This window comes from Alligator sinensis, unplaced genomic scaffold (genome assembly GCF_000455745.1).
Source record: "Alligator sinensis unplaced genomic scaffold, ASM45574v1 scaffold1553_1, whole genome shotgun sequence".
Classification (NCBI taxonomy): Eukaryota; Metazoa; Chordata; order Crocodylia; family Alligatoridae; genus Alligator; species Alligator sinensis.
Genome location: NW_005843054.1, coordinates 211,457 through 230,965, shown reverse-complemented (window position 1 = coordinate 230,965; position 19,509 = coordinate 211,457). Strand labels below are relative to the sequence as shown.

The following is a 19,509-nucleotide window of genomic DNA, read 5'->3' as shown; positions in this document are numbered from 1 at the left end:
CTGCTGAACAAAAAAAAATATATCACCACTCAGAGGCATTCACTGGGGACTTAAGCTCCCTGGGCAGCATCCACACACAAGGCAGCATCAATGGCTGCACTGCTGGTGAATCAGTGGTGGCCAGGCCAGAACCAGAGCTGCTGCTAGTTTGTGCCACACTTCTCTCCCCCCTGTTGCCGGCACTGGATGTACCGGGTGACTTCAGTGGGACACTCCAATATTTGGAAGTTAATATGTTCTTATGCCTTTGCAGAATTAAAGCATTACCCTGGCCTGAGCATCACAACATTAAAGCCTTATATGAGAAACAAACAGGAGGCTAACAGGAGAATCATAGAGTATTACTATCTTCTTTATTTTTAGTTCTATAGCCACTAGATGGTGACTTGATTACATTCTTCTCAAACACTAAGCTAAGAGTTTAAGAACAAACAAAGCTATATGGAAGCAGCACATGCTTTACATAGCACACATCCACAGGACCGTTATATAAGGAAGAGACAATATACTTCCAGCATTTCAGAATTTAGGTCAAAATAAATGGAGGAAATGGCAAGTTCAGGGCAGTTTTATTTTATTTATTTATCCTTAAATTAATTGTTACATTCAGAACTAATTTAGGGCTTTTTCGTGTAAAAATTCACAAATATCTTCATGGAGCACATTTCAGGTGTAACTGGACAAGCACCAGCTGTGGGTGCAAAATATTTTTAATAATTCAGATTTGTTTAGGGTTTGCACAAATATAAAGAAATATACAACTGGAAAAAATGCTGTCTCTGTTACTAAGTCAAGGGCCTACCATCTCAGGCACCTAGATCATATAATACCTTTAATAAACATAACACCTTTCATACAAAAAGAGGGTGCTTTAAAGCCATTCACTGTAGCAACAAACAATTGGCTTTTACATTCAAACTACAGAGGGTGCTTCTAGCCATATGTTCCACTGGAAGGTATGTGAAACTTTCCACAAGAAGGTGATGACATAAAATTCAAGGTGTTTAAATAAGCAAAATAGACAATAGTGGGGTGTAGAGCATGTCTTCGTTTCCCATGGTAATGAAAAGTACTTCTCTTTGCTGGGCGTCAGAATTTTGCAACTGAAAAATATCTTTTGAAAAATATCTGTTTCAAAAGATAAAGGGGAAAACTCCCCCTTAAGATTTTGGGTGAATAGAGAAATTCTTCCCTGAGGCATCCGCATCTGTCATTTAGGAACATGCAATTTAAATATTTAGTAAAATAACTTGAAAATAACACAAATATATTTAAAAGGTCAGGATACTTTTTTTCTACTGGTTTTTACATCAATTTATCTAAAGCTACATCAACTACACAGTAAAATTTTTGAAAGACAAAGGAAGAATATTTCTAGTTTCCTGATTCGTGGGAAGTTTGCTAGTTGTTGGATAAGTGAGCATAAGAGTTGCAGTGGAAGGGAGAGATCAAAAGAACTTAGCCTCTTATGTCACTTCAGTGGTTTGTCTCACCTTGCCAATAAAAACTTCCAGGTCCTCCAAGAAGTACCCTGTCTCCCTTAAGGCAAAAGAAAAAAAAGAAGGCAGCTTTATTATGAATGCATCTGAAGAACATAAAAGGAGACTATAATGATAATTATGAAAAAATAGAGCTGGTTCTTAGACAGCTTTTGTAGCAGCAGTGACCCAAATACGTTATTATATTTTGACAGTATATTACTAATTAAGACCTGAGATTACATGGGTCTATTAAAAATGAAAAAGAAAGAATTATATGCAAACCCTGTTGAAGTTCAAGAGGTTTAGCAACACTGGGCGAATAAATTTTTCTGCTCCTTCTCCCCCCACCCACGCGTAGCCCGACTCAAGTCTGAACCAAATGAATCATTGCATTTTAATAGACCCTCCTACATGCATAGCTGAAAGACAATAAAATAGTTAGAACAAAACCCTATAAGGTAGTTTTGCCAGAAGTCAATTACATAACTGCTTTCTGCGTAGGTAAACGGGACTTTTCTCACTCCTCTGCCCTGAACTGTTAAAATCAGGTACAGAAATGAGTTATAAACATTTTTTGTTTCTTGAATTGGCGTGATGCAGCAAAAATGTGCATAACTAAGTCACTGAGACTACTCATGTGCTTAAGGTTATGCATATGTGTACATGCCTTATTGATTCAGGCCTAATATTCCTTAAGGCATATCACTACACAGCTGAGTTGAGTTTTTACCTCTGTTCTATCCTAAGCTTCTCACAGAAAATCCTCCGATATGGATCTGAAGTTACTTTTCCATTTAGGCAGACTAACTTACTCTGTAAATAGGATGGATTAATCCTGATCTTCACTTTAACTACGATTAGAACTTTCTCACTTTGGAGTTACTATATTAGAACAAAATATAGCCAATAGCTGTCCAAATCCCTTCACATGATTCCCTCCAAAACAACAATGGGAGCTTCTCAGCACAAATATCCTAGGGATATAAAGACCTACTAAGAACACAGTAACATTGGTAGGGCATTGCATGAGAGATGCCCGTGCCATGGCTTGGATATCCACCTGGATTGACTTTGCATTTGAGATGCACATACAATTCTTACATGACATAATATTGGTTTCTTCCTAAGTTATTTCTGATTAGCTAATTAAGTTTGACTTTCAGGAAGCTTGCATATATATTTTAAAAACAGATCTAACTGCCAGTATAAGGTCCATGTTGGAACTGCTGCTGTCTGCTAACTCATCAAAATAGACTATAGCTAATCATGTTACCTACCTTTGTAAAGTCAATGCTAAATCCTCCTTGACAAAATCCCTGCCCATCGGCATCAATAATTGCTACAAAAAAAGAAAGAAAGAGGAACTGTAACGATAACATAATTTTAATGATTCATTTTAGTCAAGCATTCTTGAATAATTCCTGGATCAGGTCAAACCTGAAATCCATGTCAGTTTTGGTTTGTTTTTGATGATGTTTTTGTTTCTTTTCCCACACATCTATCAGGTAACAACAACAGTCAAAACTGGCTTTTAATTAGGTCGTTTAATGCTATGTTCTGATATGACAACACTTATTCTGTCCTCTCCCTCAACTCGAATAACATTGCAGTTAACTTTCAGATTGGTTCTAGTTTTTCCGTAATAGATGTAAATGTTTCTTTTGAATTACACTTCAAAGACACTGGGGAAAAAAGCTTTTGTAAAATTTTAAGGTGAAATATCAGAGAGAGAGAGAGAGAATATACTTTTCTTTTCTTATGCAAAAAACAACAGAAAACAGTACAATAATAAAATATTTCAAGCCCATCTTAAGAAAGAAAATGAAAAAACCCATAAACATTCCTTGGCCGATACTTTGCATACCAGGATACAGCCCAGAGATTATCTTTATGGATGAGTTCATTCCCTAAATATACATCTCTGGGATAGAAATATGGACAGAGCCTTATCTATAATAGTTTCACTAGTTAAATATGCAGTCAGACTTATTTAAGCCTTTTTTATATTAGAGGATGATGGAATGTACTCTGTGATATACTTCAGAATTCTCAATGATTCAGAAGTTAAGTAAAAATATGGTAATAGCTTTCAAAAGGAGCTTCTCTGTGCAATTTCAGACATCTTGAATCCAGTTTTTTAGAGTTCCTGAGCTGCACCAGACCCTACTAACTAACTAGAATTTGCAGTTGCAAAGTAACCTGAAAATAATGTTGGTAATTTTGGCAGTTGAGCGTACAACCCCCCCCCTGGCGATGGGACCTTCCACCCCCCCCCCCCCCCCCTCAAAAAAAAAGCAAACCCTCCTTCCCCCCCAGAAAAAAAATCAGGGGTCATTTAAAAACAAATGTTGTCTTTTGAGTTTTCAGCTACTTTTAATCACTTTACACAGCTTTGCAGAAGGAATGAACCATGATATGAATTTCATTTTCTACACAATGTGCTACACAGATATTCTCTTCTTTAGTAGTTCACTGCCAGATACTTTGCTCTGCCCTGAAACAAAATCAGGTATCATGAGTATCATCATCAGGATTTTTAAAAGCTGAAATCGTTAATGTGATAATAATACTCCAACTGAACTATGGATACAATAAACTAACATTCACATCTCAACAGAAAAATGTGCTCACTTTTTATTTTGCCGAGATGATCTCCAAGCTGTTAATTTCTTACCTGGGTCCTTTAAAACCCCAAGGTTTTAATTTTGTCTGTGATAAAGAAAGAGGTGACCTGTGAAATTTGAATCCACGTTCTGGATAACTATATATAAACTCCAGGAGTGTTCAGATCTAGGGTTCAGGCTCATTTCCCATAGGCTACACAAGGCTACAGGCCAAACATCATGGAAAGAGGGAACATACGTTAAATAAATTCCTCTTCAGACATCCACATAATGTGGTATAACATAAGAGAAATCAAATCAATGAATGAAACAGAGTTCTATACGTACTTGACCTGCAGGGAGCATACTCAACAGCTTTAGATCCATCATGAAGGTAGCAAGTTCCTACAGGCTCTCGCTCTTGTTTCATTTCAGTTCTCCAGTGGTACAAGGGGGCACAAGCCTGGGGAAAAGAACAGTCTTGAAAAGAGATGTCTCTTCAAAATGCCTAAGGGTAGATCCTAAGATCCTTCATGCTCACGGAATAGTGACTGACACGTACAGATTCTGGTAGATCAACAAAATGCTATCTACACAGTGGACATTTATATCAACATTACTAACAGAAAACCTCATTTGATTTTGCATTTTCCAAGCAGCTCAGCAGGTAACAATAGTAGTTCTGGGAGGGGGGTGGAATCTATTGGCAGGATTTAAAAAAAAAAAAGAGCATTTTCTGACAGAAGAATATTTACAAGAATATTCCATAAGAATTCCAGAAACATTTACACTTTTATTGACTAAAGAATTATACTAGACTTCCCTTAGAAACATTTAACAAGAGCCAACAAACTCTTAACAAGGAACTCAAGTGAACTTGTAAAGTTATCTTTAATTTTTTTATGTTTAATTGCTGGAAGCTTCTCTCTAGTGTTTCTATTACTATATTGTACTGTGGAAAAACATGAAAAGCAAAACTCACCAGAATTTTATCATTTTTAGATCTCACAGATGCACCAAACCACTGGTGTGACTTAAATTCGAGTGGGTCATTAGGGGCAAAATACCTATCACCTGAAAAAAACCCAATGAAAAACAAAGCATTATTTCACAGAACTGATCATAAGTAATGGTGCTCATGCTAGAGTCAGTTTTTTTAATGTAAAGAGAGGTAAAAAGCAGGAACAAACTATTAATATTTGAGAATACCTCTCTCTCAAAGAAACAACTTTAAATAGGAGTGTTTTTTTCCTGGTATGTTTAGATCAATACTATTCATGGCTATTTAACAAATGCATAGGAGGCACAAACAAAATGTTTAATTATTGTAAAAAGCACAAAAGAGTTTAGTATATCACCTACAGAACATTATCTGGTCCGCTTTAACTCTACAGCAAAGTGCCTCGCTTAAGATTCTTGATTGACAGGAGAGACCAACAATGCTGTGGCCTTCAAAAACATTTGCCAATTCTAAGTTAGAAATGAAGCCTCCCATAACATCAGTTACTGGGAGTTTTTGCCGCAGACTACACTGGAACCAGAATTTCACCATTTCTTTCAAGTGCTGATGTTTCTAATTAGAATACAACAAAAACAAATAAATTCAAAGCTAGCCAACAGAAACGATTAGAAACAAAGAAGAAGTAAAGGTATGTCATCTATAAATAACCAAGCAAGAGAGGCTGCCCATTTGAAACAACACGCTGAATTTAGTACAGTTTGGATCATATTACCTAAAAGCTAACTGCTGATTGATGAAGCATAGAAGGAGCAACTGTACTTGAACAGCATCTAGCATAAGTGTGACTGTAAATATCATGCAATGTCCCTGGGCCTGAACCCTGATCTCACTGACAACAATGAGTGTTTTCCCCATCTCAAGATCCACACCCTTTGAGGGCAACAGGAAATCTCTGAGAAATGTTTAAGACAAGATGTAAAAATAATGAATATCTGCTCTATCTTTAAAGAGTCACACAGATGACTATTTGTTATATCACTACCATAAGCTGCAAAATACTCTTCTGTTATGAATCAGCAGTTCTATTACTCAATACTTGTGATTACTTGAATCAAAACTTCCTTGTACTTTATACACCTTGTAAGGAAATCTCTGGCTCTATCGGCACATTATTACTTCCTGTTGGGGAAATCCTGTGGAAAGGACAAATAAAACAAATTTGCTCTGTACAAGCAGCCAAAACAAGCAAGCAGCTGGAGATCCCGGGGTCTGATCTCTGACCACAATAATGTGGAAACCAGAAGACAGGAGTTCATAATGTCAAAGAAATGCACTGTATTTTTCTAACTTCTAAAGCATAAAAAGATCAATAAAAAGTAATGCGATCAATTATATCTGTATTATTTTATACTATATTATACTACTCTGGATGTTAATAACCTATGGATTCACCTTACCAACTCTCTGGTATGTATTAACATAACTTAGAGCTTTTGGGTCATAGTTTCATAGTTTCATAGTTTTAGGGTCGGAAGGGACCTAATAGATCTTCTAGCCTGAACCCCCGCCAGGGCGGGAGAACAGGGCGGGTCAGGATCTTTTGAAAGCAGAAATCTGTGACATGGAGCTAGTTATTCTCTGAATGCAAATTGTTTGCTTACAGAGCTTATTTACTTGGCAGATGGGACTGAGTGCACACTTACTAAGTGTCACTTGGCAAATTTAAGTGCATGCTTAACCTTGCAGAGGACACCAAGTTGGGTGGAGTTACAGACACATTGATGGGCAGGGCTAGGATCTAGAATGACCCAAATATACTGGAGAAATGGTCCAAAAATCAATCAGATAAAATTAAACCAAGGACAACTGCAAAGTCCTGGACTTAGGACAGAATAACTGCAAGCAAAAACACAGACTGAAGAATGACTGGCTAGGCTGCAGTACTCAGAGAAGGACGTGAGGGTGAGCCAGCAGTGTACTCTAGTTGCAAAAAGAAGCAAGCAGCGCACACAGTCTGTCATGAACAGGGGCCTGGACTAGATGACCTCCTGAGGTTTCTTCCAACCCTACTTTCCTCTGATCCTAGGAAAGCAAACATAATCCTGTTCCCCTAAACAGAGGTAGTAACAAAAAGCCTATGGGGTGCAGAAACATCAGGTCAGACTCATTTTCCTTGTCACATTTCTCTCCAGGATTCTGCATAAAGTATCTCTGTCCTATTTTTCATATTTCCTGTTCCAGTCTGACTTAGGAAATCACTAATGCAAACTGCTCAACAGCATCACATGGCTTACAACAGCAAGCCTGGGTGTCTGTCTTTCTTTTCGTATAACAGCTTTGGAACACAAAGGGACTGCAGAGCTTCTGCTACTAGATAAAGGAGTGCTTTATCTAATATAATTCCCTTAATAATTTGCTGGATGCAGTAACTGTGTGGCACCTTTAATCTTTTTTATAGAAAGTTTCATCTTGGGTGTTCATACCTCAATTACCAGGTAAGTCACTGATAAACTGACACCTCAGTATAACTAGGACTAGACTCAATTATAAAATACTGATAGATTTAAAAATTCCAGCCAAAACAAAAACCAAACTCTTCCTCGCTGAAGTCAACACAGGAAAATTATGCCAGCACTGAGTATTTTTGGGGATACAAGTCTAAACTTTTTTAAAAAGGTGTCCATATAGAATGAGAAGCTTTCTATTTCCCCACTAGGAGAGGAAGAGTGTATAGACCCATGTATTTGGGATATATTCCATGAGCAAAGAAATTGTCATTTGTTGTTCTGCATATGATTAGAAGCATTAATGCACAAATGCACAAGCATTCAACATGAGGGATTGATTCTCATTAACCAAGCCTTAATCTCCATTAGTAAACAAAGCCATCATATTTCATGGAGAAAGAAAATTGGCTCCTCACTCAGGGCTAAGTACAGAGGTTCAAAAAGCCCCTGGTGCAAAGCGCTCTGTTGCACTTAAAGTGGCATAAGTTAGAGTATGGCCCATTGAACAGACATGTGCTGTTCAATGGGGAGCAGGGTTTGGTACCTACCTGCGCTCACCAAGGCCAGCAGGCAGGGGGTGCTCCCACTGGTTTCTCAGGATGCTGCTGGAGTGCCCCCCCGACAGCAAGCTGTAAGTGGGTCCTCACAACTGGGAGGCAGGGGAGGGGCCTCCCTTCCCCCACTTGCAGCCATAAGTGACAGCGGCAGCACTGGGCTCTCTTGCAGGGAGGTGGAAAAGAAGCCTCGCTGCAAGGAAGGCCCACCCCTAGATTCCCAGCTTGGGTCTTGGTTGGGGCATGGCAGGGCCTGTGCTCCATGCTCCCCTCTGCCCCCCCCCCCAAGTTCCCAGGGTCTGGAAAAATGGTGCAGGGAACTCATGCTGCTTCCTGCAGCTGGGGGAGAGGGGCAAGAAGCCGGGGGGTGGGGGGCAGCAACTGGCAGGGAGGTTCATTTCCCCTAACTGTGCAAGTTCCTTGTGCTGGAAATTCGGGGGTGGGGGGGGAAGAGTTGGAAAAGGAGCCCCCTTCTGGGCACCCCCTCTCCCCCAGCATCCCAGCTCAGGTGTTGCTATGGGCTGGGCCAGGTTCCCCTGTGGCAGAGGGGCACCTTTTCCACCCCATCCCCGCCAGTATAGCAAAAAGTAGTGAATGAGGGAGCTTCTGCTGCTGGCTACAGGTAGGGGAAAGGAGCCCTCAGTGCCACAAGAGCCCTCCCACAGCTTGCTGTCTGGGCTCTTTGGGGGACCTGCGCCAGGTCACCAGTGTGGGGGGCTCCCTCCCCCCCAGCCCTGGTTCTCAGCATGAGGAAATACCAAGCCATGCTGCTCCCCCTGCACCTACCTGTTATGGCTGTCAGGAGGCTTGGGCAGAGGGAAGGGAGCCCAGATTAGAGGCAGATTTTTAAGCATACACAATTTGCAATTCGAAAAGGGCACATAAACCCATGAATCTCTGTTCACGAGTATACATGAAATAAATCAATACAAGGCATTATTTATTTACGAACGAGCAGGTATATTACAATGCACTATGTGTAAGCACCTACTCTTAGGACTGAAGAAAACGACGCGCTCACCGAAAATATGCACTTATACACTCTTAACATAAACAGTACACAGTGCTGTGGTATTAGCAAATTGGCAATTTGTCATCATTTTTAAAACTCCTAATGGCAGCTCCCAAACTGACTATTAGAAGCCTTGAAAGTGGTAAAAGCCATGATACACCACACTACCACACCACCGTGTAGATAGCGCTGTGTACTTAAGCACTGTGTGTAGTTTGGTCAGTGCTGTTGTACTGGTTGTGCCAGTGTACTGGTTGTGCCAACAAGTAGATTTTATGGCTACAGATGGAAGCCTTAAAAATAAGGGCAGACAGCAGCCACACAGTTGACTACTCTCATCATTTCTAGGGCTTCTAAGAGCAGCTGTCTCACAGCTGCTCACCCTTCACTGTTTCTGGCACCATGAAACAGAGTACAATTAGTTCCAGTGTTGACAATTACAATTATTACACAGTTAACATGAAAGTAAGTTGTAGTACAGACTTCAATGGTTTCTGCACTTAATTGATATTCAGGGAATACTTGTTATAATATAATGTAAGTAAGAGACAACCAATGGGATTGATGCTGTTATGCAACTAAGTGAATTTTCTGGTTTGCATATAAGTGAGTAGACTGTATATACTTATCTTAAATTTAATTTACAAATTGATTCCTTCTTAAGTGACTCTAAACCATTTTGCTGAGCATGTCTGCCTAACCATGTTTTGGATTACCCACCACAAGCATTCCAATATCATTACGGAGCTTCATGCTTTCAAACTTTTGTCTACAATCATGAAGGGTAAAAACTCATTTAGAAAAAACTTAACACCGAGAGTCTAGTGTTATTCTTAACTGACTCCTCTGGGGTTATAGGAAAAATAAGTCATTATGAGACTGGCGAAAACAGACAGGTGGCAACGCTGATTGTTACCCACTTTACCTGTGCCTCCCCCATTGAATCCATTTATTTATTACTTTTACTTTGTATGAATTGCTTTCAATTTAAATAGTACGTTTTTTAGAAAATGGACTGTATCTTAGTACAACTTTCTGTTAGCGTTGCAGTGTTGATGTAGCCATGTTGGTAGCATTACTTAGCTTCATAATATTTACCTATTTCAACAGTTCTTTACTTGGTCTGTAGCTAGCATATTTACTCAAATATAAGACAACCCTAATTATAAGATTCCCCCCCCTCCAATAATTAGAGTCTGTAAATGAAAATGTATAAAGTTGATATAAGCTTTCCAAGTATAGAATCTAATTACTGGAGGTCTGTCTTGAATTTGTTAACCTCCCACTGCTACAGAAGGGAAAGTAAATCTGGGGGGTCAGGTGACCCCTTTGCTTTGTGTCCCCCCCCTCAACTTCTTCCTCCTGCAACCTCTTTACCCCTTCTTAATGTCAGACCCTGCCTTCCCTGAGCACATGGAAATGAGAAACAAATCTGAAAAAAACTGACCTTGAAATAAACGTAACTATAGTAATTTGCATAGACTTATATTATACCCAGAGACTTAGTTCATCCAGAACTGATGCATTTTATCTTTTTTGCAACTGAACACTAGTAACTTGCCATGTCAGGTCTTTTTCCTAATGGAAAAATTGCATAAAGTAGTCAGATGATGTTTAATAGGATGATGGTATAGAAGAACAAAGGACAAACCCACAGCATAAGTCTGTTTTTATATATGCTTATATACATATATAAAATATACTACTTACATAAAATATTCTTGATTTATATGCAACTGTACCCCACGATTGAATGACAATTGTGGAATTGGCAGCTATCATTTGTACTATAGTCCTTGTATTGGGTGTATTTTAATTCAACAAGTAGTTTGGTAGATGCAGTCAGAAAAACTGTAACACCTATGTACATTTATACATAGAAAAATTTGTAATACCTACATTTGAAAACCCACTTAAAATATGAAGCACTGTTTTAAAGGTTTTGGTAAGGTCCAAAAGAGTTTAGACATAAGAGGGAAATGAGCAATGCTGTAGAAACTATTACTAAGCTCGCTAAAGCCCCACATTATTAAAATTCTGTCTGTATTAAAGGCATGTCCCTCCTGTTGGCGCTACTGCAGTTATCTTAATGGGCTTATCCTTGCTGCCTAAAAGAAAACTAAAGTTTGTTTGGTTTTTTTTTAAGGAAAAGGTGTCAGGCTGACCTTGACATATTTATAGTACACTAGACCTAAAGTATCTTCTTTTCACTAAGCCATTTTTCTCTAAGGACATCATGCATGTTGATTATCCCAAATTAAGAAAAAAATGAAACAAACTCCTCCCCCACCACCACAGAGACACGGAACTTTTGTAGCAGTTATGACAAGCCCTGTGATTTTTTTTTTTTAATTTAAACAGAAGAATGGATCTCAAGGTGTTTTCCAGATTTACTCACCTAGCTCTCTCCTTTAGAGTTTAGGTCTCGTTGACTTCAGGGGAAAGCCACAAGGTTTATTTACATGGATTTTTTTCTATATTTTTGGACAAGTTAAAAGTTGCTTTTTTATTTTGAAAGGGTAACTACTGATGTAGACTTGATTGGATTTTCATGTCGGAGTTATTTTATATCTTAATTTATATTAGAATAAAAACAAAAGTCCCCACGTTGTCAGATGTTATGCTATACAAAGTAACATATGGAGAGGATTTGTTCCGTAATATCTTCTAATGGATCTGCCATATAGTTGAGAGAGATGATAGACAAGCTTTCAGGCACAATTGCCCTCTCTCAGCTTTGGGAAAGTAGATAAAGCTTAAGCTGAATACTAGGTAGAACACTTACTTTTCTTTTATGCTATTACATAAATAAAAACGGTCACTTAAAGCAGAAGATGGAGGTAAACCTGTGGAGTAAGAGGAAGTTATCAGATTTACCATATTTACTAGACTATAAGATAAGGTTTTCCCCCCAGTCAACATAGGGGGAAACCCCCCTGGTCTTACATTTGCATACAAGAAAACCACATTAAACACATTGCCTATCTTTGAACTGCTGCTAAAAGCAGCATGTGCTCAGTAATAGAAACTGACCATGAAGTTGATTAACTACAGCCAACACTGAGCACGACTATAAATAGGGGTCTACTCAATTCATAGTTTTGCAGCAAGCACAAAATCTAGGACTGTCTACAAAACCAACTTTTTTCAAAGTTATAAAAATGAAATGCTGGCTCCCAGTGGGAGCCAGAGGTCATTGCTGCCATGGCTCAGCCTCGCAGCCTGCCTGGGTAGGAGGGAATGAGGCAGAAGGCACTGGCTGATGGGGCAGAACAAAGGGCAGCAGACAAGATGGTGTTCATCCCTTATCCCTTCTCCCCTGGGTCTCTGTGCCACTAAGCACCAAGGGGTGGGGCCACATAAAAGGCACCCAGCAGACAATATGGCAGCCTCCCCCTTGCCCCTCCTCACCTGCCTGGGCCTCTCCAATCAGTGCCAAGGGGTGGGGCCAGAGCCATTCCTAGAGGTGTGCGGGACCCAGGGGGGCTGGTGGCAAGCGGCCAGAGCCAGTGGGGGGGAAGGGGGTGGTGGTGAGTGACTGGAGCCAGCAGCTCTCGGCAGCAGCAGCACATGGCAGCCATGGTGGGGCCTATATGGTCTATAGACCTATACGGGGGGGCCCCAAAGCATAGAGGCTGGGGAGGTCACCCCGATTCACTCCCACCCCACAGGGATGGCCCTGGGTGTGGCCACTGGAGTATATCCTGGAAATATCTGTGAAACTTGCTTTTTCTGGTGCAACCAACCTGCAAAACTTGTTTAGTCTCACTGCAATTTATTTAGGTCCTTAACTATAAAGCACATGGCCCATATGAGGCAAAAATGCTGATGGGAACCTACCATAAAACTAGGCTAGTGCAGCCCATCTGAATAAGACATACAGTAGTGCCCATTGAGCACAGTCCCCCTCAGTCATGACTCTTTTCCAAGTCATGGTGAGCCATTACATCACATACATTTCAACTTCCTTTCCACCAGTTTTAACTATCTTGCAAACATCACCAAACAGAGTCTAAAACAACTTATCCAGAATCTCTCTGCTGGCCCTTCTCTCAGCCTGTTTCATATGATTAACATGGCCCCGCCCCCAATGACATGAAGCCATACCAGGCTGCCCTGTGCCTTATCTGCCTATAAATTCTTGGAGGATCCCAGGACTTATGACAAGAACACCCAGTTCTAGTCATGAGTGGGGAATAATTATCTGGAGGACACAGACTCAGACACAGGTACACTAAGCAATGCTGAGCTGTGGGGTCACTATGGCTTGAAATGCTATTGACTCTAGTGGGGCCTAGCCCAATGAACTACATAGTGAATCATGAGCCTTTTGAGTTTGGATTAATAACGTTCATTGTTTGTAGTCTCTCTCTAAATGGGTACAAAAGTGCTGCTTAAAAGTGTGTTTATGGAGTACCTATCTTTGCTAAAACTTGCCAAGAGAGAAAAAGGGAGAGAAAGAACAAATCTATTTGATTGTATCCATTCTATTTGAATCTGCGCTTCAACATGGGGGATTATGAACCAAGGTATCCATATGACATAATATTTACCAAAAGTCAGATACTGTGAAAGGGGCCGATTCCTGAAGGAGTATCACTTGCTCAGCAAGTGTGTTTGTATGACTAAGAGATAAATGGGAAAACAAATCTTCCACCTTTTTAGAAGGGGTGGTAGAGGGCAGAGAAGAATGCTGTCACTTCCCTTGAGCTATGCTGGAAACACAGGCTCTTTTCCCCTTCTCTGATGCAAGCAAGGGGTTTTTTGTGTTCCAGACAGACATTCATAAAAGCATGATCCAGATGCACCCAGTGACACAATAGTCAGGCAGGAATCTACCTAATCATACAAGCACTAGTAATTTTTCCAGAGTTGAAAACTGATGGGATGTAGAATCATTTTTATGCCTTACCCCCACCACCTTCTATTCAGCAGAACTACCCCAAGCTTGATTCATATTTGACTTGCATCAGTAAACCAGAAAGATAAACAGCTGAATTTCAATGGACCTATAGTTATATAAGAAGTTGGTGAAATCAGAATGAGTCCCTCAACTATAAAGTAGGAAACAGTCTTCCATACGGGTTATTGGTCTGCTGCTCAACCACAACAGTAGCCTTTAGAAATGAGCAGATTTTAAACTTTGTTCTACCACTAAAAAAAAAAAAAACCAAAACCAAAACCAGTGGTTTGCTAAAAATCACATCATTTTCAAGAGCTCCCAACCTCCTCCTAAAACTTCCTTATTCTATGGGGAGAGTGAATTTTGTACAATTTCCTTTAATACACAAACAAAACCGAAGGCAAATTTAAGTTTACAATGTGCATTTCTATCAGGATCTCTCTACATCTACAGTTCCTAAACTATGGAGTATTGAAAGAATGAAGCTGCACAAAGCAGTTAATATGCCCTCCTAAAACTAAATAGGTCACAAATGCACACAGCCAGGCCAGACTGGTGGTTTAAGCTCCCAAACAAAGCCCTCTATTGTTGTCTAGGGATTCCCCACTACAGAATGGAAGTAAATTCAGAAATGGGGGATGGGAAGAGTTTATTATTAACTTTTACTTTTAAAACTTCATGTTTTTCTTACCACAGATCAAAGTTATAGACCTGAAGAGTGTTCCAGCTAAAAAAAGTTTGAGACAACTAATTCATATCAGATAATTGCGGTATTCCAAACTGGATGGACGAAAAGAGAGCACAGTTAATTGGGAAAGTGCTGAATTGTATCCAGTCAGATTAAGCCTGAATTATTGTCTTTTTTTGTTTTTTTTTTTTTTTTTTTTTTTTTTTTTTTTTTACTTAAACTATCAAGAAAAAAAAAAACTAGAAAATATGCCAAGGTTACAAACAGTACACACATTAGTCAGCTTTGCATCTCCAACAGTTTCAGTAACTTTCCCAGGTCCCAGGGTCACGAAATCTTTAGTAAAAGGCGAAGCCCGAGCATGTATAAGGCAATGCCTTATTGCCTACAATAGGCAATGTTCCAAAGAAATCTTTTCCTTTTTCTAGTTAAACAAGAACATAACAATACATCAATCTGTTACATTTACTTGTAAGAGAAGACTGAAACAATAGAGCTTCTTATGGATGAACCAGCATTTTTTAAGCTAATTTTGGATCTGCCCCCAAAACAGGCAAGTTACCAAGAAAGTGCAAATTTTATTTTTACAAGCATATTTTACTATTGCAACAGTATATAGAACTGTTTGCATTTCACCAGATAATTCAAAATATTTGAATTAATGTGGAAGCAGGACAATAATGGATGTTGTCATACTGAACAGGGCACAGTATATTTAAATATTTTGGAATAGTACAGTCTAATTTTTCCAGCCCAATTTGTTATTCAGGAGCTAACACATGAGTTACATTTAAAGTTAAAAAGGAAGCTTGTAACTGCAAAACTAAAACTTGCTGTTTCCTTTATTTCTTTCTTACGATATGGATACAGTGCCTTTTTCCCCACCTAAGATGATGACTCTTGCATAAGGAAGAACGAACTTAAATTTTCTTCATACTAACAAAGCAAAGCAAGAGACCTGCAAGGATGAAGAATACAATTTTGTTTTGGAAGAAAGCACACAGCAGAGGAATTTGATTCACATTTATTTATGACATATTGCTTCCATGTGTACTAATATTGCCTCCAAATGGTTAGTGGATCCCAGAATAACTGGGGTGTGCATTCCCAGAATAAAGCTTTATAGTAACCCTATTCTCCAATGTCTCCTGGCAAAAAGAACCGAGGCATACCTCCAGATTTTATGAAGCCTACAAAGGTTATCCACCTTCCCATTCACTATGTATCATGATTTTAAAAAAAATTATGAGCAAAACATATATCTGTTGATTTGAATGGACAGCTCTCCTGGAAACACTCCCGGATTTTTGTTATATGTTGCAATAACTTGTTTGAAGATAATTCTTCTGGCAAAGAAAGAATATGCTGAATCTTCTCAAGGGGGAACAAATAACATGAATGGTCTATGAAAAATAGAGTCCATACAATTAAAATGAAACACCTTCAGTTTCTTAGGAGTTGATCACCTTTGCAAGATTTGGGAAGTACTTTCAGCACTAGATAACTGTGTTTATTTATAAAGTGTGCTCCTATAAAAAGTAAGTGGTTTGGGGGAATTCTACCAAAACTGATTAGGAACAACTTGTCATCTATCATGCTACATTTCATTCCTGTATGGTTTGTCCAAACCAAGTTTAGGGTTTTTTGGGGAAAAAAATTATGCACTGTTGCCAAATAAAAACATGTTCTGCCATTCTATCCTAGTACTTCCATTGTTGTAAGCTGGCTCTTTGGGGCATCAATCCATTAGGTGTGTGTACGGAGCTCAGCATACAGCCCATGATCAGGACTCTCAGTAGCTATTACAAAATAAATACAATAAATAATATTTATATATTTACCCATATTGGGGAAGAGAAGAGAGAAACAAGAACCATTTGAATTCTTTTAAGGCCAATTAAAAGAACAAGAGTTTCTCATCTTCATCCTGTTTTTTTTTTTTTTTTTTTTTTGGGGGGGGGGGGGGTTAAAACAAATTCTAAGGAAAATCCTCCTTCTTTCACTGGGAGGAAGCCAAGCTTTGTTAACAAAGACAAAGTTTTATTAACAAAGTTACCTTTCCAAAGACAGATATTGAGGGTGAATGTAAGCAATGTTTTTTTTTTTCCCCTCCAATATGATTCACAAGTTTTTTATAGCCTTTTGGTGGGGAAACTAGGACATTCAGCGTTTCCAAAGGAAGAGAAATTATTATTATGCGCTTCCACATCAAGCACATGTTCTTCTAGAAGTAAAACTCACCATAGTGTTTGTATTGAACAATTGGTTTCTATTAAAAAAACACTGAAATTGAATTTGAACATAGAGAATTCCAATTTGTTTTAGGGAGAAATTCAAATGAAAGAAACTGTGCTCGAGATATAGTTTGTTTATGTAGTTAAAGTATTCAGAAGTCCAGGCATATAAGAAACTTCCTATTTTATGACAGTGATAAACAAATCTGTGAACAAGATAAATACGAATGAAAGAATTACTGACCCTTACATAGCAGTTCTCATATGTAGATCAGCAGTACAAGTTAAGCTTATAAAACCAGTGCTGCTTAACATCTTAATTTTGAAACCTTAATATAGCAACAAAAGTGTGGTTCCCTGTTTTAACATTTTCTTGCTTTGGACTGCTTCCGCATTTTTGGTTCTATGTATTTTAAAAAGGGGAAAAAATAGAAGCATTTGGCTGGGGCTGCTCTAAAAAACACATTAGCAGAACCTGTAAGTTTTCTGGATGCTTACTCTAGTCATATGTGCACACAAAGCACAACTATGGCAATATGCACCCCTGAACTTGAAGGCATTTTCCAATGCACATGTTCATTACGCAGTTTTCACACACTCAAAACTATTAAATCAATGGTAACTTATGTGCATCGCTCAGAAATCCCATAAGGGAATATCTGTACATTTGGGAACAGTTAATGTGCGATATAAATATTTTGCCTTTCATAGTGACACTGTGCACCATAATATCAAGAACAATAAATTGAAAGCACTGAAAAGACCCCAAAACCCCACCCAATACCTCAAATGCCTGTGTGCATGAGCACCTACATATGCTAATACATCAAAAGGATAATTTTCTAATATCTGATATGTTACATTCTTTCATTCTTTGTAGCACAGAGCAAACTACTCTGTGCTTTACTGAGTAGACTAATTAGCTCGCAGTAAAATGTCACAGGCACAGAATCATAGAAAATTAGGGTTGGAAGGAACCTCAGGAGGTCACTTAGTTCAACTCACTGCGCAAAGCTGGACCATCCCCAACTAGATCATCTCAGCCAAAGGCTTTGTCTAGCTGGGTCTTAAAAACCTCCAAGGATGGAAATTCCAAAACCTCTCTGGGTAACCTATTCCAGTGTTTTACTACCCTCCTAGTGAGAAAGTTTTTCCTAATATCTAACCTAAACTTCCCTTGCTGCAACTTGAGACCATTGCTCCTTGTTCTGCCACCACTGAGAACAGTCTAGCTCCATCCTCTTTGGAACCACACTTCAGGAAATTGAAAACTGCTATTATATCCACTCTCAGTCTTCTCTTCTCTAAACTAAATAAGCCCAGGTCCCTCAGCCTCTCCTTAGAAGTCATGTACCCTATCCCCCTAACCATTTCTGTTGCCCTCCGCTGGATTCTCTCCAATTTGTCCACATCCTTCATGTAGTGGGGGGCCCAAAACTGGACAAAGTAATCCAGATGTAGCCTCACCAGTGCTGAATAGATGGGAATAATCACTTCTCTTGGTCTGCTGGCAACACACCTACCAATGCAACTCATATACTGTTAGCCTTCTTTGGCACACTGTTGACTCATATTCAGCTTATTGTCCACTGTAAGACCCAAGCCCTTTTTTGCAGGGCTGCTACCCAGCCAGTCAGCCCCCAGCCTGTACCGGTGTATGGGATTGTTTCGTCCTAAGTGCAGGACTTTGTACTTGTCCTTATTGAGCCTCATGACCCAACCCTGCAATTTCTTGAGGTCACCCTGAATGCTAACCCAACCCTCCAGCATATCTACTACTCCTCCCTACTTGGTGTCATCTGCAGACTTGCTGAGGGTGAACTTCATTCCATCTTTCAGGTCATTGATGAAGATATTGAACCAAACCAGCCCCAGGACTGACTCCTGGGGCACTCTACTTGATACCAGCTACCAACTAGACATCAAGACATTGAATACTACCCTCTGAGCCCAATGATCCAGCCAGTTTTTTATCTACCTTACAGGGCATTCATCAAACCCATAATTCCTTATCTTGCCTGTGAGAATGTTGTGGGAGACGGTATCAAAAGCCTTGCTAAAAATCAAGGTACACCACCACATCCACTGGTCTCCCTGCGTCCACAGAGCCAGTCATCTCATCGTAGTAAGCAATCAGGTTGGTCAGACATGACTTTCCCTTGGTGAATCCTTGCTGATTGTTCCTAATCACCAAGGATCCAGGTTTTCCGTTTCCCATGGGAAAACAGAGAGAACGTGGATTTCTCCTTTTAGCAGAGAAACCCGTGGATTCCCTGCTTTTGCAAACAGTTCTGCAAACAGTGCGGCGGGCTGGCTGACCCCCAGCCTGTAAGAGCTGTTTGCAAACAGGGCAGGAAACCCCAGCCCTGCCCAGAGGGGGAGGGGGAGGGGGAAGGCAGGGCCTGAGGCACTCACTCAGCCACAGCTCCACTGGGCTCAGCTTAGCCTCTCTCTTCTCCTGGAGCCTGAGGTAAGTGGGACTTGCAGGGGGCTGGGGACCCCCTCTGGCAGGGCTGGGGGGTTGCAGGTCATGGCTGGGGGGGCACCAGGAGCTGGCCCCGGCCCC

General features: G+C 39.8%; 1 protein-coding gene across 2 annotated transcripts in view; it reads right to left on the bottom strand.

Annotated features, from left to right (window-relative positions):
* The window catches only part of ITGAV (integrin subunit alpha V), an 82,327-nt gene that overhangs the window by 49,142 nt on the left and 13,676 nt on the right, over positions 1-19,509 (bottom strand). For both annotated transcript variants that reach the window (XM_025193472.1, XM_025193473.1), the window contains exons 4-7: positions 5,067-5,158; positions 4,433-4,547; positions 2,759-2,820; positions 1,494-1,539 (exon numbers count right to left, since the gene is read on the bottom strand). In XM_025193472.1, the coding sequence (XP_025049257.1) occupies positions 1,494-1,539; positions 2,759-2,820; positions 4,433-4,547; positions 5,067-5,158 (315 nt within the window). The remainder of the gene's footprint in view (positions 1-1,493; positions 1,540-2,758; positions 2,821-4,432; positions 4,548-5,066; positions 5,159-19,509) is intronic.